Source organism: Gorilla gorilla, chromosome 1 (assembly GCF_029281585.2).
Source record: "Gorilla gorilla gorilla isolate KB3781 chromosome 1, NHGRI_mGorGor1-v2.1_pri, whole genome shotgun sequence".
Classification (NCBI taxonomy): Eukaryota; Metazoa; Chordata; class Mammalia; order Primates; family Hominidae; genus Gorilla; species Gorilla gorilla.
The window spans coordinates 180,061,473-180,086,089 of NC_073224.2; the positions used below are offsets into that span (position 1 = coordinate 180,061,473).

At 40.3% G+C, this 24,617-nt stretch overlaps 1 protein-coding gene across 2 annotated transcripts in view; it reads left to right on the plus strand.

Annotated features, from left to right (window-relative positions):
- The first annotated feature begins 793 nt into the window (after nucleotides 1–793).
- Nucleotides 794–24,617, plus strand: part of CYP2J2 (cytochrome P450 family 2 subfamily J member 2) — a 34,193-nt gene continuing 10,369 nt past the window's right edge. Inside the window, exons 1-8 of one of the 2 annotated variants that reach the window (XR_008671289.2) lie at nucleotides 817–1,058; nucleotides 11,512–11,674; nucleotides 15,608–15,757; nucleotides 16,151–16,311; nucleotides 17,958–18,134; nucleotides 19,991–20,132; nucleotides 22,860–23,047; nucleotides 23,727–23,877. Coding sequence is in view for 1 of the 2 variants with exons in the window: in XM_004025884.4 (XP_004025933.3) it covers nucleotides 849–1,058; nucleotides 11,512–11,674; nucleotides 15,608–15,757; nucleotides 16,151–16,311; nucleotides 17,958–18,134; nucleotides 19,991–20,132; nucleotides 22,860–23,047 (1,191 nt within the window). In the remaining variant the exon portion in view is untranslated. Of the gene's footprint in view, nucleotides 1,059–11,511; nucleotides 11,675–15,607; nucleotides 15,758–16,150; nucleotides 16,312–17,957; nucleotides 18,135–19,990; nucleotides 20,133–22,859; nucleotides 23,048–23,726; nucleotides 23,878–24,617 lie in introns of both variants that reach the window. The other variant, XM_004025884.4, reaches the window with a different exon arrangement.

Here is a 24,617-nt window from a genome sequence, read left to right on the forward strand (position 1 = left end):
CTGTCTCAAAAATAAAGAAAGAAATAAAATATTGTAAGCAGAATATGTGACTCTATGTTGAGTACATGAGTGTGTACTATACTATTCCCGAGCTATGTTTCATGTTTTCAGTCTCACCATTTGTGAGACCCAAGCAGGCACTCACCAGATGGTATGAAAGGCTGGGACCTGGAGGTCCCACAGTCTTGGGGCTTTGGAGAGGAGCCTTATAGAGCAAACCAGCAAGGATCAGAACTAAGACATTCCTTCAACAAATGTTAATTAAGCACTTATTATGGCTGCTGCTCAGTGCTAGCAGCTTTGGTGTAGTGCCTTTTAATCTTCCAGACACTTTCAAATACAGGACCTCGTTTAGATGTGTTTCAGAAGGGTGGATTTATTTGTTCACCACATACTTAGTACTTAACTTTTCTGTCTCCTCAACAGCAAGATGAGACTACCGAGAGCTTCTCCTTCATAATTTTGTCAAAATGAAATAATAATCCATGTAAAGAGGCGGATGTGCTGCCTGGCATATAGTAAGAGCCCAAGAAATGTTAGGTACTGCTGTTGTTATCGCTGTTTACCAGGCACGGTTCCAATCATAGGAGAGACGGTGATTGAACCGAACAGAGGCTCAAATGTCTGTGGCGCTCTCAGTAAACCCAAGAGCTTTCTAAATAGAAAAGAAACTGCTCCTAGCCTGGCCTTTTCTGAGACCGGTGCGTGTCCTCCCGGGAATCCAGCGCCTGGCATCTTCGCAGGGTGCTGCGAAGGGGCGGGCTGGGAGGCGGGGCACGGCTGGGAGCGAGGCGGGGCGGGGACCGTCGCCTGCTGGGACCGCAGAAGAGCAGGAGGACGTCTGAGCCATGCTCGCGGCGATGGGCTCTCTGGCGGCTGCCCTCTGGGCAGTGGTCCATCCTCGGACTCTCCTACTGGGCACTGTCGCCTTTCTGCTCGCTGTTGACTTTCTCAAAAGACGGCGCCCAAAGAACTACCCGCCGGGGCCCTGGCGCCTGCCCTTCCTTGGCAACTTCTTCCTTGTGGACTTCGAGCAGTCGCACCTGGAGGTTCAGCTGGTAGGAGCGGGAGAAGGTGCCTGGCGTGTCCTGACCCTAACCCTGTTCTGCAGCACAAGGGACGTTCCGGCAACGTGGGTGGGGTGGGGGATGAAGGGCAGGAAGAGGTGTGGCTAACGCTGGTAATCTGGTAAAACCCACTTTTGAGTTTCATTTCCTAACCCATTAACTGGCATGATTCCACCTGCACTTTCTAGGGATGGAATATTATTAAATGTTTACTATTTGTATGTTGTCATGTTAAACATTACTGGAACACCTTATTTGTAATGTGATTACCTTGCCCTCTTTTATATGATTGTCCTTAAAAATGCTATACTTTTTTCTGAGAAACTTCATTTCCCATACATAAAGTGGTGATAATACTACCTCAATCTTGATCATTTCTCAGCTGAGTTATTCCCACTACACTAACTGAGCCCTCCAGCTTCAACCTCCTTCCCTTGCAGTGCACTCTCACAAAGTAATAATTTTAAAATGTTCTTCCTCTGCTTGAATTTTTGCCAAATGGTGTTCACACTCGTGACTGAACCACCTGGGACCCTTCTTGATGCAGCTTCTTTCTGCCTCTATACAATAATCTCCTATCAGGGCTCCCCGACTCTGGTGACCAAGTTCTTTCAAGTTCTCTCAGACATCAAACCCTATCTCAAGAAACCAATACTGGTTTTCCTGCCACTCAGCACAGGTAACTTGCTGAGAGACAACAGTGTGACAAGTGATTATGAAGATTAGATAAAATAGTGAATGGTCAGTACTGACATATAGTTGGTACATAACAAATAGTAGTTCCCCTTTCCCTGCACATGCCTGCAGTACTTTAAACACATGGCTGTATATTGCCCTCAAATATTGATAGACAAAGTTTTATCACTTTATGGGAGAAATACCCAATTGGTAATACTAAGTGACAGAATTAGCCACAGAATGTTAAAACTAAGCCCCCAAACCTGTGTCCTTATTTAATTAATATGTTGTTTAATTTCCAAGTATGTGGAGATTTTCTTGTTATCATTCTGTTAATTATTTCCAGTTTGACTCCATTGTGGTCAAACATCATACTATGTACAATTTCAGTTCTTTTAAATATGTTAAGGTTGATTACATGACACAAGATATAGTCTATCTTGATAAATGTGCCATGGAGGCTGGAAAAAATATGTATTTGACTATTGTTGGGTGGAATGATTGATATAAATTATTGTTGGGTGAAGTAATTGATATCAATATCAATTTGATTTTACTGGGTAATGACATTGTTTGGTTTGCCTATATCCTTGTTGACTTCTTGTCTACTTATTCTATCAATTACTGAAAGAAGAATGTTGAAGTTTCGAAGGACAGTTGAGAGTATCTATTTCTCCATTCAGTTCTAGTAGTTTTTCCTTCATGTATTTAGAAACTCTGTTGTTTTGTGCATACACATTTAAGATTATCATGTCTTCTTAGTGAATTGATCCTTTTATCCTGTAATGTCCCTCTTAATTCTTCATAATTTTATTTGCCTAAACTGTACTTTATCTGATATACTATAGCCACAACTTTTTTTCTGATTAGTATGTGCATGGTATATGCATTTCTATTCTTTAACTTTTAACCTTCTTGTATTATTATACTTGAAATTAGTTTCTTGAAGGCAGCATACACTTGGGTCTTTTTTTTCATTCTGGCAATCTCTGTCTTTTAATTGGTGAATGTAGACTATTTATATTTAATGTAATTATTGACATATTAAGATTTGTCTACCATTTTATTATTTATTTTGTTTTTCCTGTTTTTTATGCCTCTGTTTTCCTTTTCCTATCATCCTGTGAATTACTTGAACATATTAAAAATAATTTTATTCTTATTTATCTGAGGTGTTTTTTAGCAGCTCTGTTTGTATTATGTTTTATAAGTGATTGCTCTAAGGATTACGATATGCAGATGTAGCTGATTGCAGTCTATTAGTGTAAAAATTTTACTACCTCAAGTGAAATATAGATATCTTGCAACCATTTAGGTTCCTTTACCCTCTCTACTTCATAATTGTTGTAAGTGTTATCTCTATATACGTTGAGAACTACATCAGATAGTATTATAATTTTGCTTTTGAATGTTAAATGCAATTTTGAAAACTCAAGAGAATAATAGTCTATTGTATTTACTCATTTATTTACCCTTTTCATTTATCTTTTTTCATTTCTGATGTTACAAGCTTATCATATCCTTTCAGATCTGAAGAACTATCTTTAGATATTCTTTTAGTGCAGGTGTACTAGCAAGAAATTCTCTTAGCTTTCCTTCATCTAAGAATGTTTTTATTTCACCTTCATTTCTGAAGTATATTTGCACTGGACATAGAATTCTAGGTTGATAATTCCTTTCATTCAACATTTTAAAAGTTTATGCTTCTTCTTTTTGGCGTCTGTGGTTTCTGTTAAGAAATCTACTGTCGTCTGAATTGTTATCCCGCATATGTAATGAACTTTTTCTCACTGCCTTCCTTCAAGAAATTTTCTTTGTTTTTGTTTTTGTTTAATTTTCAGAGGTTTAATTATGATAGATCTTGGTGCTACTTTCTTTGGGTTTATCCTGTTTGGGTTTCTGAAACTATAGATTTGTCTTTTGCCAGTTTGGGGGAGCTTCTGCCACTCTTTCTTCAAATATTTTTCAACTACACATTCTTTTTCCTCTCTTTCTTGGACTCTTGGATACTGATGGCACAAATGTTAGGTCTCTTGTTGTGCCACGAGTTCCTGAAACTCTGTTTTTGTTGTTTCCAATGTAGTTTTTCTGTCTTGTTTAGTTTGAATATGTTCTTCTGAGCTGTCTTCAAATTCACAGATTCTGCTATCATTACCATTCTGCTATTGAGCTATTTTACTGAGTTTTAAAATTTATTCTATTGTATTTTCAGTTCTAAAACTTTCACTTGGTTCTTCTTTATCTTTTATTTCTTTGTTAAAATTTCCTAATTTTTTGTTTGTTTTGAGACTATTCATAGTTATTGGAAAAGCTTTATAACAGCTGCTTTTAAATATTTAATTATTCTATATTTCTAACATCTGTGTCATCTCACTGTTGGTGTCAACTCACTCAATTGATGTTCTCTTGATTCTTGGTAAGGTGAGTAATTATGGACTATATCCTGGACATTTTATATATTTGTTATAAGACTTACCCTGGATATTACCCTGGATACTATACAGATCTTTTATTTTAGCATACAGCCTATTTAGATTCTGAATGCTCACTTTTGTGGGTGGCAGTTCAAATATCAATGCAGGTTATAAAGCCTCTGCAGTGCTATTCTGGTCTACTCCACTTTTATTACCCACTCCCACAGGAGCCCATCTCACATTCTCATCAGTGCAAGCTGGGGAAAAGGAAGATGTAACAGAAGACAGGGATCCCTCTGGCATAGTAGCTTATGCTTTACTACGGAGGGAAGAGAGTCCGAGATCTGCTCATATCTCCTCCAAGGGGAATTGCACCTCCTTATTACTGTAGAAGAAGGCTGGAAAGCCTAATTTGCCCTCTGACTCCTGCAGGGAGTTTCTTTACTTCAGCTTAGGAATAGAAGTCACAATTCAGCTCACAGACTCAGCAGAGAAGGGTACTACCTCATTATTGCAAAGTAGGCTGAAAGACAAGGTACTATCCATGTACTCCAGTGCTGTAGGACCTTTTAGAGTTGGGAAGGGTCAAATGTTTTTCATGGTATTTGCCTCCACAACAAAGAAGTAAAAAGGCTAAATGGTTTCTGTCCTGTTGGGTTTTCCTTTTCCTGGTCCTTTGGCTAGAGGGAGTAGACTTTTCTTAAAGATATTTTTATCTGTGTTAATTGGTGTTATGATTAATAGAAGTAAAATGGAATGCTTTTTTTCAACCTTATCTGGAATAAGAAGCTTGATCTGCACGTTTGTTGTATTCCTAAGATAGGTGTTAAAAGAGGGGTTAAATGACTTGCCTAATGTCACAAAAGTAGCCAGCGACAAAACTGAGACTGGGATCTCATCCTTGGCCCTGTGATTTTCTTATCACACTGTCATCATTTATTTTTATTTTGTATAGGTTTGCATTTTTATGTTTCTGGGTGTAAAACAAATGGAGTTAAATTATGAAATTTAGTTATAATTAAATTTACATTCTTGCAATTGGGAAACATTAAGTACTAACTAATAGATCTTACATAAGTATTTTTATGTTAGTTTTCATTTCATCTTCATGATGGGCACACAAGATAGGTATGATCTGGTGGTGCTTCCGTTTTACCATGGAGCAAACTGACTGAGAACAAACAGTGAAATGCCCAGGTTATTCAGCTAAATAATAACAAATAAGGATTTGAACCCGAGACTATTTGATTTGTATACCTATTGTGGGATCTGGCCAGCAGCCTGCAATGCAACAGGGCTCTTTCTTTGTTCCCAGGTGGATCGGCAGGTTGAGAAATAAAAGACACACACAGGATAGTGAAAGCTGGGTCCAGGGGGGTCACCACCTTCTCGACCTGCGATGCCGCCAGTGCGCTGGATATACCAGCATTTATTATTAAGTTTAGTGAGGACGGGGGTAGGTTAGTGAGGGATTTAGGGTTGTTTGATTATGAGGTGAGATGGTCACATGGGGATGAAATAATTCTTTAACATAACATCGGTATGCAGAAGTACAGTATACAGAGATAAGAATTTACAATATAGTGTGTGCATCAGCAATTTCTAACAGAGCCTTAGAACAGAAACACAGTCTATCCATAACCTATGATTAGCAAGATATTAATCAGCATGGTTAATCTTGCCATGGCTCTTCTAGGTCTCTTTAGGATTAAGGCATACTCCCTTCTGAGAATTTTTTGTCTAACCGGTTGTCTAGCTTCACGTCCTGTTTCTACTGATTGTTTGCAATCAGCTTTTGCTAGACAACCGGTTAGACCAAAAATTCTCAGAAGGGAGTATGCCTTAACCCTAAAGAGACTTAGAAAAGCCGTGGCAAGATAAGGGCGTTTATAACCCTATCTTATCCATGTGAACAGGTGCCCCTCATGGGTCCATTTATAGGCTCTCCACAAGGGTTGCATTCCATTCCCAGAGCTGTGAACATCTGCTTTTCTGGGATAGGAATCTTGGTGATGTGAAACCTCCCTGACTGCATGTCCATTTATAGGCTCTCTACAGGGGGAAGCACATCACGCACTGTTGGCTCATTCTGGCAGCCCAACCTGGCATTGTCTTTACACAATCCTGCATGCAATTTTGCATTTACAATAATCAGGAGCATTTCATCTTTTATTCCGTAACAATAGTTTCAGGGGGTCTCCCTACATATACCCATTATCTACTTTATGTTGCCTGACTTTTCATGACATGGTTACAGGACAATTGATGTACTCACATGTTTATTCACTCAACAGACATTTATTAAGTGCTTATCATATGCCAGGCAAAATACAAGGCTGTATATTACTAAATGTATACTGTACACTCTTGGTAACCAAATGAGATATAAGGAGATTGGATCACTGAATGGAAACACTGGGGATAACCTTTTGTAGAATGTTGGAAGAAATTGGGCTAAATTTTAAAGGAAATTTTGATTTTTGGCAAGTGGCTAAATGGAGTAAAGGGACAGAAGATTTTTAATAGGGGAAAATGGTCTGAGCCATAATAATTTTATTATTAATTTTAGTATTATTATTACTTATCACAACAATACTAAACATGGGAACTAATAACTCCCCCCATTTTATAGACTTGGAAACTAAGACAGAGAAAAGTTAAATAACTTTCTCCCAAATCACACAGAAACTAAGAAGCAGAACCTGGATTCAAACAAGTTTGTATAATTTCAAAATCCAAACTCTTAAGCACTCCCTTACATCACCTCCCCTACTCAAACATCTTAGAATTCTGATTGAAAACCAAACAAGATCCAAAATATTATACCTGATATTAAGACTCTCCTCAGCCTAGCTCAGATTACCTTGTCAGCCTTGTCTCCCATCTCCCTTATCAACTGAGAAGATACTTTTCCCAGGAGCCTTCCTCAACCCTGGTACTCTTACGTGGTTCTTAACTTCCTCCCATCAAATATTTTATTGTAAAGAATGATAATAATGAGAAGTGATTATTTATCTATATGCTCTATTAGATTGTTAGCTTCTTGAAGTGAAGGACTTGTTGCACTCCCCAGCACCTGGCATTGACCTGCCACATGGTCAGTGCTCTTTAAATAATGAACCCTATGCTTCAGTCAGACAAGGTAGCTCTCTTGCTCCCAAACACCTTCTGCATTTCCCGTTTACATCTGTATGTGATGTTCTCACAACCTAGAATGCCTTTGATTTCTTACTACATGTTTTTTATTATCATTGTGGTTTGGGGGTTGTTGGTTTTTGTTTGTCTGTTTTTTGGTGGCATCCTGACTTTCATTTAAGATCTGGCTCAGATACCATCTACTCTTTAAAAAGATATTTTTCTTATATCTGTGGTGGAAAATCATCTCTTCTTGCGATAGCTTTATGTCCCTCTCTATCAGCATAATAACACATGTCATCTGCTGTGCATTCCATTTTTTTTCTGCACAGTCAGTCTCTCCCAAGAGACTTTGACACTTTAGGAAAACATCATATCATATTGATCTTTGTATTACCTCCACGTATAATATGCCAGTGCCAGAAGGTGCCTGGCAACTCTTAAGCATCTCATAAAAGCCTGTTAAATTGAACATGAATTTGATCTCCACAGCCTGTTCTCAGAAACCGGTGCAGCCCCAAGAACTACCTGTGAGACCATTATTCTTGGAAGGAGTTCGTGGGCCCCAGAGGACTGGTAACTCCTGAAACTGCATGCAAAGCTCTTTATGTGTATAGCTGTGTATGTGTTTACTGGAGATCAGGTCTATCATATACATTATATTTTCAAACGATTCTATAACTCAAAAAAGTAAAGAACCACTGTTTTAAAGCTTTATTTCCCATTTCCTTGTTTATTTTTTTTCTTTATTGGATAAAAAAGCTTTTTGACTGTAAAGGCAACAATACATACACAGTGAGACAACATATTAAAATACAGTTTAAGGAGAGAGAGAATCTTACCTGTCCTTGTGCCTATCCTGCCACCACTGTGCATGCGTGCACACGTGCACATGTGCACACACACACATACACTCAGCGATACCTCTATAGGACCTTGGTGGATATCTTTCCAGATTTGTATGTAAATGAAAATAAAATTATATTTCCAATTTTTATTAGAAATTCCACGTATCAATGAGAAAAAAGTTGAATACCTTGATACAGAAATGTTTGAAAGACATAAACATACGACTTTAAAAATACAACATCCAGATTGAGGGACAGATGTTAAACCTCAGAGAAATATAGAAACAGCATGCATTTTTGTGCCTGTTAGGATCTCTCTCTCTCTCTCACTCTCACACACACTCACAGAGGCACAGCTCAGGGGAACAGACCCTCTGACCTACTGCTGGTAGGAGTGTGAATTAGTACACTCTTTTCCTATTTTTCTTTTCCTCTTTTCATGTCTTTGTTCTGTTGGTTATTAAATTTAAGAACTTAGATTCAGTGGAATCTCTGTAAACTTTATATCTCTTGGTAGCCATGGTTCAATAGTTCAGTCTCTTCTCCCACTAATCCTTTACTTCTTCCTCTTTACTGTAAACATTTATTTTGTTCCACCCTTTTTTAAATGCTTATGCTACATTTGGAATTTTTATTCCTAGCATTACATTTCCTGTCTCCTATTGCTTTTGTTTGACTTTCATAGATTCTGTTTCAGTTCTTTTCTTTTTCTATTTTCATTTCTGATTTTAAGACTGTTTTTGCCTTTCAAAAGGCATCTTATTTTTATCTCCTTTTGTTTTATTCTGTTAAGGTTTTTTTTTTTTTCGTGGCTCATTTAATGATATACAATTGAAAAGTGTGCCCTGCCTTACAAAGTCTTCTCAGAGGCCCTCTGGGTCATTTAATCTTTCTAAAGAAATGGATAAAATGACTGACAGGGTGCACGTAAGAATTGTTAGACATCGCCATCCTCATCCCAGGGCTCCTACCCCGTGTTTAAACAGTTGATAATACCATACAAGTTTTTTATCTAGTTCTGTTTAATTCAAAATATGCGGTGGCAGAGAGTTGGTAGAGATAAAATTCTTAGGAAGTTTATTTCAGTAAATAGTAATGGAGTTCTGAATCCCTCCCAAGTACAAGCTGAGATTCTAGGCTATATACTTTGCTAGTTGGAAGTCATTTTTAACCTGAGATTTTTCAGCTCTTCCAAAAACATCCTTATTTAATGTTCTAAATTAGTCAAGAAATCCTTCTTGTCAGGCCTAAGAAGTTCATCCAGGAATTCAGCAAGAGTACATTAAAAAAATTGCTTGATGTGTATGGTCCCATTACTGCCATTTCTTAGAAGCAAAGACGCTTACTTTAGGAGCAAACTGACTTGAGATTGAATCTCAGCTCTCCTTTTCCTAGCAAGACAGGACGTGCTGTGTAGGAGATAAAGATTGATGGAGGACTCTGGGCCAAAAGAATACAAGGACTGAGTTCAGGCTTGGACTTTAATGTGGGAGCAAGGTGGTGGGATAAGACTGAATCCACTGTATTTGCCCCAATGGGGACCATTAGGAACAGGAGTCTAAGAGGAATATGGTGGAGTGTAAGTGCAAAGGCATCTGGATTGTGGAGAAGAGGCCACAAACACCTAAAGGAAATGAAGGCCTTCGGATTGTTACCACTGCCTGCAGCTAGACACAACCCAGGCAGAAAAAAGGCAGGGGCAGGGTCTACCTGGGACCCTCTGTTGAACAGATACATTAGGAAGGATTTTGATTCATGACTGTACACTGTCCTCCAACCTACATTTGCAGATATTTGCATGCTTGTGCACATTCATGAACATACACATCCCCATTCTCTCTCTCTCCCACCCCAACTCTCTCACTCTCACTCATTCTTACTTTCACTCTGTCACTCCCACTAAACTCTGTCACTCAGGTTCTGGAGCCATCTTGGGCTCACGTCTTTGTCCTCAAATCTTACATAATGCCTGGGAAATTCCCTGCACCACTCAATAGCTTTGTCACCTTTGCTGTGTTGTTTCAGCTATAACTCATTTTCCATCTTGAAAGATAAGAACTATTACTACTGTAGGGTGGTTGTGAGATTAATGAGATAAAATATGAAACGTGCTTAGCAATGGCTGCCTATGACCATGAGTGCCTTCTTCCCACACACCAGTGGGTTCCTGTCCCCTTTGCCACCATGAGAATGCATCCACGGCCCTTTGCACACAGAGCTCTTTCATTCCTCGGAGACTCGCTGGGTGGCTGTGCGCCTGGAACAAGAAAACAAAGTGCCTTTCACATTGCTGCTCTCATTCTTCCTCACAGAACCTTAAGAGAGAGGAATAATTTTCTCCCTTTTATAGCTGGGGAGTTGAGGCTCAAAAAATAAAGCAACTTCCGCAAGAGCCGAAAACGATTGAACTGTACAGCCCAGATTGTCACATAACTCCAGAGCTCGAGGGCTTTCCTCCATGCCTGGCCCCTGCCCTAAAATGCACCTCTTATTATCTAGCATACGTTTCTATTATCTATGCCCAGTCTAGGAAGGGGGCGTTCTCATTTGGTTAAACAGATAGTTATGATTTACTAAGGAGTCCATGCTTGGTACACCAGATTAACACTAATCATGTCTCAGCCTTCTTAAGTGGCTGAGACATGATTAGTGTTCAGGTGAGAATTCAGATGTGCTGAATTCTGTCTATTTGCTAGACTCTAGGATTCTTGGGGTTAGAAATCTTGTTTACTATGTCTATATACTGAGACAGGCTTTCACTCTGTCACCCAAGTTGGAGTGCCATGGCACGATCATGGCTCACTGCAGGCTCAAACTCTCAGGCTCAAGTGACCTTCCCACCTCAGCCTCCTGAGCAGCTGGGTCCACAGGCATGTACCACCATACCCAGCTAATTTTTATTTTTTTGTAAAGACAGGGTCTCACTATGTTGCCCAGACTGGTCTCGAACTCCTTGGCTCAAGCAATTTGCCTACCTCGGCCCCCCAACGTGTTGGGATTACAGGCGTGAGCCACTGCACATGGCCAGAACTTATTTATTTTATTACAGTTTTATCCTCATGCCTTGCCCTAGGGACACATGATAGATGCTCACTCAGTTCATGTTGGTTGAATACGTAAATAGATATTTATAAAGAAACATTCACATTCTGAAGTGAATTGAATCTGAGCCTTGTTGAGAGAAGGAGAAAAGGAAATAAAAGCATTCCCGTGAGACCAATGTACACTCACTCACACACACACACGTACACACACAGACACAGACACGCGCACTCCTCTCAATATGAGTCCCTCCAGCTACACACATCCTCCATTTCTGAACACATGGACATGTGCATATTCAACTGTTACTATTTAACTATTTTTCAGTTTGTGAAGAAATATGGGAACCTTTTTAGCTTGGAGCTTGGTGACATATCTGCAGTTCTTATTACTGGCTTGCCCTTAATCAAAGAAGCCCTTATCCACATGGACCAAAACTTTGGGAACCGCCCCGTGACCCCTATACGAGAACATATATTTAAGAAAAATGGTAAGTTTCTTGGCCAACGAAAGGTGAGTGTTTGATGTTGATAGTCCTATAATCTGTTAAAGGCACCTTGGTGACTGTAATTTTCCAACACTCCTAGAAACCAGCCCCATAATAAACTTCCTGCCACTAAAGAAACCTGGATATTCACATTTCCTGATTGAAGTCACTCCCTCAGAAAATTCGATAAGATCATCCCTCACTGGGATTTGGGAGAAACCACAAGCCCTGCCCAAACCTACTCTGGATGCTTTTATAATGAAGTAACCACGTTACCCATTTATAGCAGAGGAACGTGTTCTCTCTGTTTTCCTCTTCCAACCCTCTCTCCTTAGGAAAATGGATGTGGATCTTCCTCCTTCTGCTGCTGCTTCTTCCTGTCTCTAGTTCCTTATTCTCTTTCATTAAGGTTGTGCCACAGAGAGGATCTTGAGCCTTCTGGTCTATGATAGAACAGATTGGCATGAACACTTAAAATTACCATTAAATATAATGAAACATTTAAAAATTGAAATGAAAATCTCAAATCTATTATTCTATTAAATCACCACTTTTAGGTGTGAAGGGGGCCAGCCCTTCCACACCTATGGGTATTTCTCATCAAGTGGGACAAGAGACTGAGAAAAGAAATAAGACACAGAGACAAAGTATAGAGAAAGAAAAGTGGGCCCAGGGGACTGGCGCTCAGCATACCAAGGACCTGCACTGGCACCAGTCTCTGACTTCCCTCAGTATTTATTAATTACTATTTTCAGTATCTCAGCAAGAGGAATGCGGCAGGAGAGCAGGGTGATAGTGGGGAGAAGGTCAGCAAGAAAACATGTGAGCAAAGGAATCTGTGTCACAAATAAGTTCAAGGGAGGGTACTATGCCTGGATGTACACGTAGGCCAGATTTATGCTTCTCTCCACCCAAACATCTCAGTAGAGTAAAGAGTAACAGAGCAGCATTGCTGCCCACATGTCTCACCTCCTGCCATAGGGTGGTTTTTCTCCTATCTCAGAATTGAACAAATGTACAATCGGGTTTTATACCGAAACATTCCATTCCCAAGGGCAGGCAGGAGACAGTGGCCTTCCTCTATCTCAACTGCAAGAGGCTTTCCTCTTTTATTAATCCTCCCCAGCACAGACCCTTCACGGGTGTCAGGCTGGGGGACGGTCAGGTCTTTCTCATCCCGTGAGGCCATATTTCAGACTATCACATGGGGAGAAACCTTGGACAATACCTGGCTTCCAGGGGAGAGGTCCCTGCAGCTTTCCGCAGTGCATTGTGCCGCTGGTTTATCAAGACTAGAGAATGGCAATGATTTTACCAAGCATACTGCTTGTAAACATTTTGTTAACAAGGCACATCCTGCACAGCCCTAGATCCCTTAAACATTGATTCCATACAACATATGTTTTTGTGAGCTCAAGGTTGGGGCAAAGAGATTGGGGCAAAGAGGTTGGGGCAAAGTTACAAATTAACAGCATCTCAGGGCAAAGTGATTGTTCAGGGTACAGGTCAAAATGGAATTTCTTATGTCTTCCCTTTCTACATAGACACAGTAACAGTCTGATCTCTCTCTTTACCCTACAAGGTGCTTCTCAATTCTTAGAAATATTTCATCAGTTAATTCTATATCCATTCACTGTATTATCTGCCTTGTGAAGCACGGTACTAGGCATGAGTGATGGAACAGTGAGAAGAATAGATAAAATCCATATCCTATGTAGTTTATATTCTATGCAGAAAGAAAAATAGTATCAGTTAACTATAATAGAAGCCTACAGTGTTATGAAGTCAAGTTCAGGATGTACTTATTAATGCAGTCCTGGGATGCAGAAAAAGTAAATAAATATTCATTTAATAAACTGGTGAAACAATCTGGCAGACCGAATAGAAAATGAAAAGTCCCTGAAGTGAAAAGGACAGGGAACTTGAAGAAATGAAAGGTGGCCAACATGGCAAGCATGGGGATTAAAAGGAGATAATTAAAGGCAGATGAAGCTACTGAGCTTGGCTAGGAATAGTTCATGCAGGTTCCTGTTAAGGATACTAGTTGTTATCCTAACATTAGTGGAAGCTCTTGAATGGCTTTAAGTAGAGAAGGGAATTATATTTACACTGTATATTTTTAGGTTTTATTTAGGCTGCCATTCAGAGAATAGAAGAAAAGGAGCAAGGGACTTTTGTAGCATTTTGGGTTACAGACAGTGGTAGCTCAGGCTAGGAAGGTCCAGTAGCAGTAGGGAAATAACAGTAGGTTAGACCAAGATAGTAGCAGTGAAGACCTGGATTTGAGATATCCAGGAAGGTACACCTCTTAAGACATGATGATGTAGGTGCAGGGAGAAGGAGGTGTTGAGGTGACACTCAAATGGGTAGATGATGGAAAGAAGGAACACTTAGAAGAGTACAAGGTATTTGGTTTAGTTGGGCATGGGTGAAAAGTCATATGGAGAAAACTGTGAGTTCAATCATGGATATGCTGAATTCAAAATACCTTTAAGTCAGCAAAGTCAAGCAGGCAGTGTTGTATATATGCTTCTGGAGCTCAGGGACAGAAATAGATGGTCACTATCAATAGATGTTATTTAAAATTTTAGGAGTTGATAAGATTTCCCAGAAATAGAGTATAGGGTGAGAAAAAGAAGAGGTTTTAGATGAAGAAGAAGTTCCTGAAGAACTCCACCATTTCAAGATTTAATAGAAGAGGAACCAGCAAAATATATAGGAAGTTGCTGGCAGAGAATTAGGAAGAAAATCTGGAGACAGTGGTATCCTGAGCACCACTGGAAGGCAGTATTTCAAGAAAGAAGTGTCTACTGGCCGGGCGCGGTGGCTCACGCCTGTAATCCCAGCACTTTGGGAGGCCGAGGTGGGCGGATCACGAGGTCAGGAGATCGAGACCACGGTGAAACCCCATCTCTACTAAAAATACAAAAAATTAGCCGGGCGCAGTGGCGAGCGCCTGTAGTCCCAGCTACTTGGGAGGCTGAGGCAGGAGAATGGCGTGAACCCGGGAGGCGGAGCTTGCAGTGAGCCGAGATTGCACCACTGCACTCCAGCCTGGGCGACAGAGCGAGACTCCGTCTCAAAAAAAAAAAAAAGAAAGAAGTGTCTACTGCTGCTGCAAGTAAGACGAGGTCAAAAGGTATCCCTGGATATAACAACAAGGAGGACCAATTCAGTGGGTGAGAAGGCCATAGTCAGATATTAAAAGGTGTTGAGGAGTGCTCTGGAATTGAAGAAATTGAAAGGAGTATGGCATTACCTGTGTTATAAAACAAATGATGGTCTGTCAAACACACCAAAATTTTTTTTTCTTTGCTTCTACTCTTCTTTCTGTATGGAACTTTCACTCCTCCTTGATCTCTTGATTCCTTACATCATCTTTTAATGTCCAGGTTAGATAGGACCTCTCCTATAAAGCCTTTCTTAGCCTTAGCCTCTTTAAGAGTATGGGCATTGTCTCAACCATTAGTGCATTCCTAGTGTTTAGCATAACATAAATACTTAACTTTACTTATGTAACTAATAATCAAAGCCTGGGCTTTGGAATAAGGCAGACCTGAAATTGAATACCCGTTTAGTTGCTTACTTACTGTGAGACCCTGTAAAATGTATTTTATCCTTTATCCCTTGTTCCTCAGTTTTTTCATTAGTAAAATGTGTGGGTGGGGGTGGTAATAGTTGTACCTATCCCAGAGAGTTTCTATGAGTACTAAATTATATAATGCACAACAAAATGCATATTAAAGTGCCTGCCATTGCAAGCAATCAGTAAATATTAGCCGTTATATCCATTGCTTTGGGATTATTTCTCTGGGCAGTTTTCAAGTGCCTTAATGATCTTCTCCTGTCCTTCATCTGATACACATTCCCGTATCATTTGCTGGATATTCATATTATGGAATCAGAATACTGTAATGTTGACTTTCTTTTTCCCAGGATTGATTATGTCAAGTGGCCAGGTATGGAAGGAGCAAAGAAGGTTCACTCTGACAGCACTAAGGAACTTTGGTTTAGGAAAGAAGAGCTTAGAGGAACGCATTCAGGAGGAGGCCCAACACCTCACTGAAGCAATAAAAGAGGAGAACGGTGAGCATTGCATATGACAGACGTGAGAGACTGAGGCCAATTTCTTCATTGGACAGATACTTACTAAGTGAGTAAGTGCTTGTTCTATGCCCAGCACTGTGCTAGGAATGGAAGATAGAACAGTGAACAACCCTGTCCTCAAAGAGTTTTAGAAGTAAATACACAAAGATGGGCACTAAACACATTACTGAATTTAAGCCCTGGTCCACAGTTTGACTTCCCTGGAGTTGACTGAATACTTGTTGTATGTCAGATGCAGTGTAAGGTCACGTGGCCAGCTCCTCATATATGGTTCTGCACTAGGTATGTCTTATGCCATGTAAAGTAGACTCTCAGTAGGAAATGGAGACAAATCCATCAGAAGGATCCATCTTGCCCTTCCTCCACCTTCAGGACAGCCTTTTGACCCTCATTTCAAGATCAACAATGCAGTTTCCAATATCATTTGCTCCATCACCTTCGGAGAACGCTTTGAGTACCAGGATAGTTGGTTTCAGCAGCTGCTGAAGTTACTGGATGAAGTCACATACTTGGAGGCTTCAAAGACATGCCAGGTAAGGCAGCTGTCTCTCCATATCTTTGTTCAGTAAATTGGGGCCAATGTCAGCCACAGATGGGTTTTTCCTTTTAGTTTTTTGTGGGTTTTTGAAGTTAAAATATAACCTTTCAAAACTAATTTCAACACAAACTTATTTGAAATCAATCTATTGACTTTAGTTTTTTAACTAATATGGGATATTTATATGCAAAAACCATTTCTAACATGCATGTAAGATACAACATGTTATATGACATACGCCTATCCACCTATGTTGTTCTTTTTAAAAAGAAAAACAATATTGCTGTTGCCCTTGGGTCTCTCCTCTCTGTGTCCTTCCCCAACTCGTCCATTTCCCTCCTCCCTCAGAGGTTCTCTTCTGTATCCTCTTTCTTCCTCAGCAAGTTGCTTTGAGATTCATCTGTGCTGGTTGCTCTTTTTTAATGCAGATTAGTATTTCATTGTATGAATGTGCCACTTTTTGTCAATCTGTTCTGTACTGACGGACATTTGTTTCCAAGTTTTGGATGCTATGAATAAAGCTGACATGAACATTCTTGTACAAGTGTTCTTGTGGTTACATCCACTCATATTTTTTATATCTGTATCTGGAGATAAAAGATGTTTAAAGATTGCCAAGCTCATTGCATTATTTGCCTGCCCACCAGCACTTAATATCATCCATCTTCTAATTCCATAGAGTGTAGCCGTTTGGAGTTCAAACTCACTTCTCCCTTGGTGGGCCCTGCACCACAATTTTTGTCCCTCTAAGCCTTTGAGTCTTTGTCAAAAACTCTGCTCGGTTTCTTGGTTCCTCAGACACTTTTCGGAATTTGGAAGACATTTCTGGGAGCTGGGGGGCGGGGGGAGAAGTTGACCCCAAGTATTGAGTTCATCCCCTGGGCTTTCTTCTTCCCCTAAGCCTTATCCTGGAAACTACCTCATTACCTTGATTTGTATGTATGTGTGCTTAAATGTTTACACATGTATCTTTTTCATCTTTTCTTGGTGTTCTCAGTAGAAAGAGTGCCCTTGAATTATGCAGTATGCCATTATCAAAATTTTAAAAAATTTCCTTGGTTTAAGAAAATGACTTTATTTTTGAAAATTACAAATTGTATAAAAGAATACAATCATGAATCACTGTGTACTCATCAATGAGCTCTAACAATTATCAACACATGGCCATTTTCACTGTATCTGCATCTATGCCCTACTACCACATTCCCACTGTCCCTGAATTATTTTGGAGCAAATTACAGACCTCAATTATTTGATACATAAATATTTCAGCATATATTTCTAAAAAGACCCATTTTAACAAAAATAAAATACCATTGTGCCTGAAAAATATGAACAATAGTTATTTAATGCCTTCAAACACTCAACCAGTGCTCAGATGTCCCCAGATGTCTCATAAGTATTTTTTTTTTGGTGGCAAGCTGCTGGGGTGGTAAGAAGTGGTCCAAGGCTGGATATATTTTTGACAGAGAGCTGAACTGTTTTGCTAGAGGGGTGAGAGAGAAAAGAGGGGTCAAGGATAACGAAGGTTTAAGTGTGAGCAAATAAAAGAGACGGAAAGAGAAGATGGTTTCTGTTGTCTTAAAAAGTGAAAAAATGGCACCATATTATCTGCATGATTGTTTTGTTTTTCTCAATTAGCTCTACAATGTCTTTCCATGGATAATGAAATTCCTGCCTGGACCCCACCAAACTCTCTTCAGCAACTGGAAAAAACTGAAATTGTTTGTTTCTCATATGATTGACAAACACAGAAAGGATTGGAATCCTGCAGAAACAAGAGACTTTATTGATGCTTACCTTAAAGAAATGTCAAAGGTGAGAAAACCAAAGTCATTTTGTATTTTGTTCTTAGAGCACAAATAGGGGTATATTAGTTTCCAACTGCTGCTGTAAAATATGATCACAAACTTGGTGCCTAAAATAGCACAGATTGATTCTCTCACAGTTCTAGATATCAGAAGTATGAAATCAGCTTCACTGGGTTACAGGTAAGGTTTTGGCTAGGCTGGATCTCTTTGGAGGTGCTGGAGGAGAATCTGTTTCTATTACTTTCCCAGCTTCTAGGAGCCACCTATGTCACTTGGCTTGTGGTCCCCTCCTTCATCTTCAAAGCCAGAAGCACAGCATTTTCTCTTCTCTCTGGTATCTGCTTCCATCCTGACATTCTTTCTCTCTGACTTTGACCCTCTTATTTCCCTCTAATGAAGACTATTATGATAACACTGGGCCCACTGGGATGTTCCAGGATAATCTGCCCATCTCAAAATCCTTAACCACATCTGCAAAGTTCCTTTTTCCCTATAAAGTAACATCCCTAGGTTCCAGACATTAGGATGTGGATGGGTATCTTTGTGGGTCATTACTCAGCCTGCTACAGGAGTAAAAATAGGGGCAATATTTCAGAAAATGTAGGGTAGCATTAACTCAGGATTGATGATGCAATTAGAGATAAAGACAAGGGTTAATAGCATTTGGTTTGAGGTCCTGTGAATGCCCAAATACGGCCCTTTCATCCCCCATCCCCTATCCTTTACTGTTATTTGGAGGTATACACAAAGGGGGAACATAGCAGTTAATCCTCAAAGCTCTGTTCTATCATTATTTGGGCCTGGACCCAATGACCTATCCTTTTCGCAGCCCCCATAGAGAACACAAGTAAAGCTGAGTTGGATGCCAGAGTTTAAAGGCCAACTTTATTAAGGCCTGAGTTGGGCTTTGCCTTCCCTTCTGTTTTGTACCTTTCACTTTCCAACATTATAGGCCAGAGGTGAGGAGGAAACCAAATGGGATGCGTGACCTTTAACACAGTTACCCCTCTGGTTAACACATATCACTGCATCAATACTGTCATCTTTACACATCAGGAATTGGGTCCTACTTCTGGAGTGGAAAGAATGGTGGATTTCTTTCCCTCTTATTTCACCTTATTGGTATGACATTTATAGAAGTATTGTTTTCTCCTCAGAGGAGGAGACTCGCTATATGTTGTGCAGGTAAGGAAGGGATCATTAACATTAAGAGCAACATTGGACAAATTGAAGTTTCCAGAAGGTGATGGTAAAGATGACAGAGTATCATGAGGAATGGTTGGTAGAATCAGTGAGGTTCAAATTGGAAAGAAAAAGATGAATGAAGAGATATGAGAAATGTTGTTCATAAGAGAAATTCCATTTGCCCTTTCTGTTATCAGTACAAATGTTTGTTGAGTATTTGTTCTGCGTCCTTGCATTCATATAATTCATAATGCCCTCTTAAGAGGTGTGCAGTCCTATTTCCAGTATATAAAACAGGAAACTGAAGAACAGAGAGGTTAAGTAACTTGCCCTAGGTCACACAGCTGCTAATTGAAGTGGTTCATATTGGAAGCCAAATCTGTCTCGTTCACATCCCATTCTCCTTTCACTGTACTAAAAGCTTCCCCCAAATTATAGGCATAAGAAAATAATTGTCTTGATTTTCATCCATCCAAAGGTGTCCAGCACTTGGGGCAGGACAGTGCTAATGATATTGCTGTAATAAGAGTCTGCCTTCTGAAGAGGCCAAAGGGAAAATTGTTTCTTTTGGGGACCTTTTCTTCCAAATGTCCTCCTAGGATGAAGCCCGTGTGTGTTACGGCAATCAGGAATCCTCTGAATAAACCAATAAATAACATTAAACATTGTGTTTTCTAGCACACAGGCAATCCTACTTCAAGTTTCCATGAAGAAAACCTCATCTGCAGCACCCTGGACCTCTTCTTTGCCGGAACCGAGACAACTTCCACAACTCTGCGATGGGCTCTGCTTTATATGGCCCTCTACCCAGAAATCCAAGGTGAGCATGTCAGTGAGTAAGCCTGAACCAGGACAGAATAGTGCCTCCTGGGATGTGCTGCCTGAAGTCGGGGCCAGAAGATAGCATTGTAGGATGAAAAGAGAGGCAGAACAGTCATGAGTGATGAGGACTTGGAAACTGCACATTCTTCACATTTTCTGTCTGAATTGTGATGGGCCCAGGTAATACAAATGTAAGAGAGAATCCCTGTCCTCAGGAAGTTCAGAGGCAAGAGGGAAATCAACGAAGTCAGTCGACATTGAGATAGTTCCAGGAAACAGTTAACTTTCTGATGTGAAAGTCTAGTTGTGTCCTTCCCTTCTTTTAAGTGATGCCTTCCAATTTCCTCCTGAATAATGTTCAAGCACTTTAGTCTGGTATATATTAACCTCCAATATGCCCCTTCTGCCTGTCTAGCCTTGGCCCCACCTACCCTCCATGGTGGCCTCACTAAGTGACACGTCACTTTCTTTGCAGTCTATATTTATGCCTCTATGTCGTGATATATGCTTTTCCCTCTACTTGCCCAGTTTTCCTACATAGTAAACTCCTAGCTCTTCTTGAAGAATCTGTTCAAGTACTACCTCTCTAAGATGTTTCTGTGCTCCCCTAGGAAATTATTAGCATTTTCTCCCTCCAGAGATGATGTAATGTGCGTTTCTAACTAGGCTTATCATGTATTATCTATATATAGCTTCCCCACAGACTATAGTCCACTCAAGAATGATGTTCTCATCATTTTTCTTCCTCCAGCTTCCAGAAAAGTTTGAACATATGGGGGTGGGAACTCTTAACAATACAGTTTTTCAAATTGTGGGTAACTGTTTATTAATGAGGCATGAAATCAATTTAGTGAATTAAGACCAACATTTTTTTCTTAAGATAAAAATAGAAAAGATCAGAGTGCTTCCCATGTGCTAAGGTAAGTTTGTTTACAGAACTTTATTTTTTTCATCTGTAGTTGCATAACATATGTTTATATGTATATTTAGGTATATGCATCCAGGGTCATGCTCAGTTAAAAAGGCTAGTAACAAACACATAAGCACTGTATGATTCCACTTACATGAGTTATCAAATAGTGAAATTCCTAGAGACACAAAGTAGAATGGTGGTGGCCAGAGGCTGAGGGAGGGGATATAGAGCTTCAGTTCTGCAAGATGAAAAAGTTCTGGAGAGTGATTGCCTAACAATGTGAATATATTTAATACTACTGAACTGTTCATTTAAAAATGCTAACATAGTAAATTTTATGTTATGGGTATTTTACCCCCAAATAAGATGTTTTTTAAAAATGATAATTTATTTCGCTTTCAGGTAAAAAAAAAAAAAAAATCCAAACTAGGCTTTGCAAAGCCATTAGGGTTCCCAGCTCCTTCCAACTTGTTGCTCTGTTGTGATTAGAATGATGCCCTTGTTAGCACTCTGTAAGACGGCCCACCAATAGGCTTTCCACCAGTAGGAAGCAAAAGGGGGAAGGAAGTGCGTATCCTTTCTTTAGGAACTTTTTCCAAGGATTAAACATCACTTCTGCTTACATTCTATTAGCCAGAATTAAGTAATATGGTCACACTTAGTTACGATAAGACCTGGAAAATATATTCTTTTTTCTCGCTCTGTCGCCCAGGCTGGAGTGCAGTGGCACCATCTCGGCTCACTGCAAGCTCTGCCTCCCGGGTTCATGCCATTCTCCTGCCTCAGCCTCCTGAGTAGCTGGGACTACAGGCGCCTGCCACCACGCCCGGCTAATTTTTTGTATTTTTAGTAGAGATGGGATTTCACTGTGTTAGCCAGGATGTTCTCGATCTCCTGACCTCGTGATCCGCCTGCCTCGGCCTCCCAAAGTGCTGGGATTACAAGTGTGAGGAAAATATATTCTGTAGCTGGGCAGTCAGGTCTCCAGCTAAAATCTCTATTACTCTAGAGAAAGAGAAAAGAGGTAAGACTGCTACAGTTTCTCTCTTTGGCTAGGTGAGCACTCAACCAATGAAAGAAACTGGGAGCAGTCCTATCTGGTCACACAAATCTCAAAACATCAGTTCATGTGAATCTCAAGACATCCTTAAGATGAAGGTAGATTTATCCTCACTAATCAAATAAGGAACTGAGGTTTAAAGAGTGTAAGTAACTTGCAGCATCAATGTTGTAGAGCAAGAGTTTGCAACCTGATGGGTCTTACCTCAGGGCCCACTTTCCACTCTTATATATCTACCTGAGAAATTAGAGTCTGTAGATCTGCTATGGGTTGAATATTTGGGCCCAGCCCAGCCCAAATTTCTATGTTGAAACCTCATTACCAGTGTGATGATATTAGGAGGTGGGGCCTTTGGGGGGTAATTAGCCTTCAGGAATGGGAGTAGTACTGTTATAAAAGAGACTCCAGAGAGCTGCCTCACTCCTTCTACTATGTAAGGACACACTGAGAAAGTGCCATTTGTATACCAGAAAGTGGGTCTTCACCAGACACCAAGTCTGCTGGGGTCTGATGTGATGAAGTTTAGCCGTGTTAATCCTGGTCATTCCATCCCATAGCCTAACCAGGCTCAAAGAGATTTACAGAGGTGGTAGTTTTCTGAATAAGCCTTTCAAAAGGTTAAGAACCATTTTATTTCTTGCAACCTGGTCACTAATTGAAATACAACAGATGACATCTTAGAGACCACTCATACCTCTTTATAATAAAGCATAAAAGTTTAAAAAATGATAGAACCTTTCCCTCTTTACCAGAAAAAGTACAAGCTGAGATTGACAGAGTGATTGGCCAGGGGCAGCAGCCGAGCACAGCCGCCCGGGAGTCCATGCCCTACACCAATGCTGTCATCCATGAGGTGCAGAGAATGGGCAACATCATCCCCCTGAACGTTCCCAGGGAAGTGACAGTTGATACCACTTTGGCTGGGTACCACCTGCCCAAGGTAATTAAGCAGATCTTCAAGCCCATCTTTTAGATGGGGTAGAAACTTGAACTTGAGAAGTGACATTTATTCTTGTCCTAAGGAATCATTTAAATGGAAGAAAAAGATATCTTTTTTTTTTTGTTTTTTTTGTTTTTTTTTGAGACGGAGTCTCGCTTTGTCACCCAGGCTGGAGTGCAGTGGCGCAATCTCGGCTCACTGCAAGCTCCGCCTCCCAGGTTCACGCCATTCTCCTGCCTCAGCCTCCCGAGTAGCTGGGACTATAGGCGCCCGCCACCACGCCCGGCTTATTTTTTGTATTTTTAGTAGAGACGGGGTTTCACCGTGTTAGCCAGGATGGTCTCGATCTCTTGACCTCGTGATCCGCCCGCCTCGGCCTCCCAAAGTGCTGGGATTACAGGCGTGAGCCACCGCGCCCGGCCCGAAAAAGATATCTTATACCTGATATAATACTAGATTTTCTCCATGTGTAGTCTTCAACTAGATAAATAGGTATTGTGGGGAGGGGAGCAGGAAGGATTCCTCCGTTAAATATGTTTAGACAAAGACTGGCTTTTCTTTCCTGTGGGGCCTCTCAGTGTTTTTACTATGCTAGTGTGCATTGTGAGTCTGTGGGCACGTGGCAGGCAGCAGTTCTAGGTCAGACTTTATCACAGAACACTTTTCTTTGTTTTGGTAGAACATCTCACCAGACTAGGGATCTGCCAAACTTTGGGAAATTCTGCTTCATGAACCTGGGGTTCTAGAATGCTAAAATGTGAAAGGACATTTAAGACCACCTGGGACAACATCATATTAATGCTGGTGTTTTTAACGTAATATCCCCACAGGTATTTTTCCAGTTATTTCTTATAGTCCCGTGATGTATAATTTATTAATTAATGTATTTATTTATTTATTTGAGACAGAGTCTCGCTCTGTTGCTTCCAAGCAGCTGGGACTACAAGCATGCGCCACTATGCCCAGCTAATTTTTGTAATTTTAGTGGAGATGGGGTTTCACCATGTTGGTTGGCCAGGATGGTCTCGATCTCTTGACCTCGTGATCCACCCATCTCGGCCTCCCAAAGTGGTGGGATTACAGGTGTGAGCCACTGCTTCTGACAGATGTATAATTTATTATCTTATAAGGAAGCCAATCTAAGTGTGTGCAATATTCATTACTGGGAAGGGAAAGAAAGGAGCAAACATGTATTAAGCAATGATTATGGGTTGTGGACAATGTGGTCTCTTTCAAAATATCTTATTCAATTCTCAGAGTGAGTTTACTCAGAAGAAGCTTGTTATTTCCATGTTATGGATTGCGAAGTCAAGGCTCAGAAAAATTAGGTTTGCATGAGATCTCTCAACTATGAAGAGTTGGGATCTGGAAGCAGATCTGTTCTGTTTCTTTGTGAGACACCATGCTCCCTTCACAGGAGTTGCTTTACTTTGACTTTAAAGGCATCTCCCTACTATTTTTTCAATTGGTCTAAGTTAAATTCCCTGTACTCACAAGTGGAACTCTTTCTTTTTCTTTCAACTTTTGTTTTAGATTCAGGGAGTACATGTGTAGGCTCGTTACAAGGGTA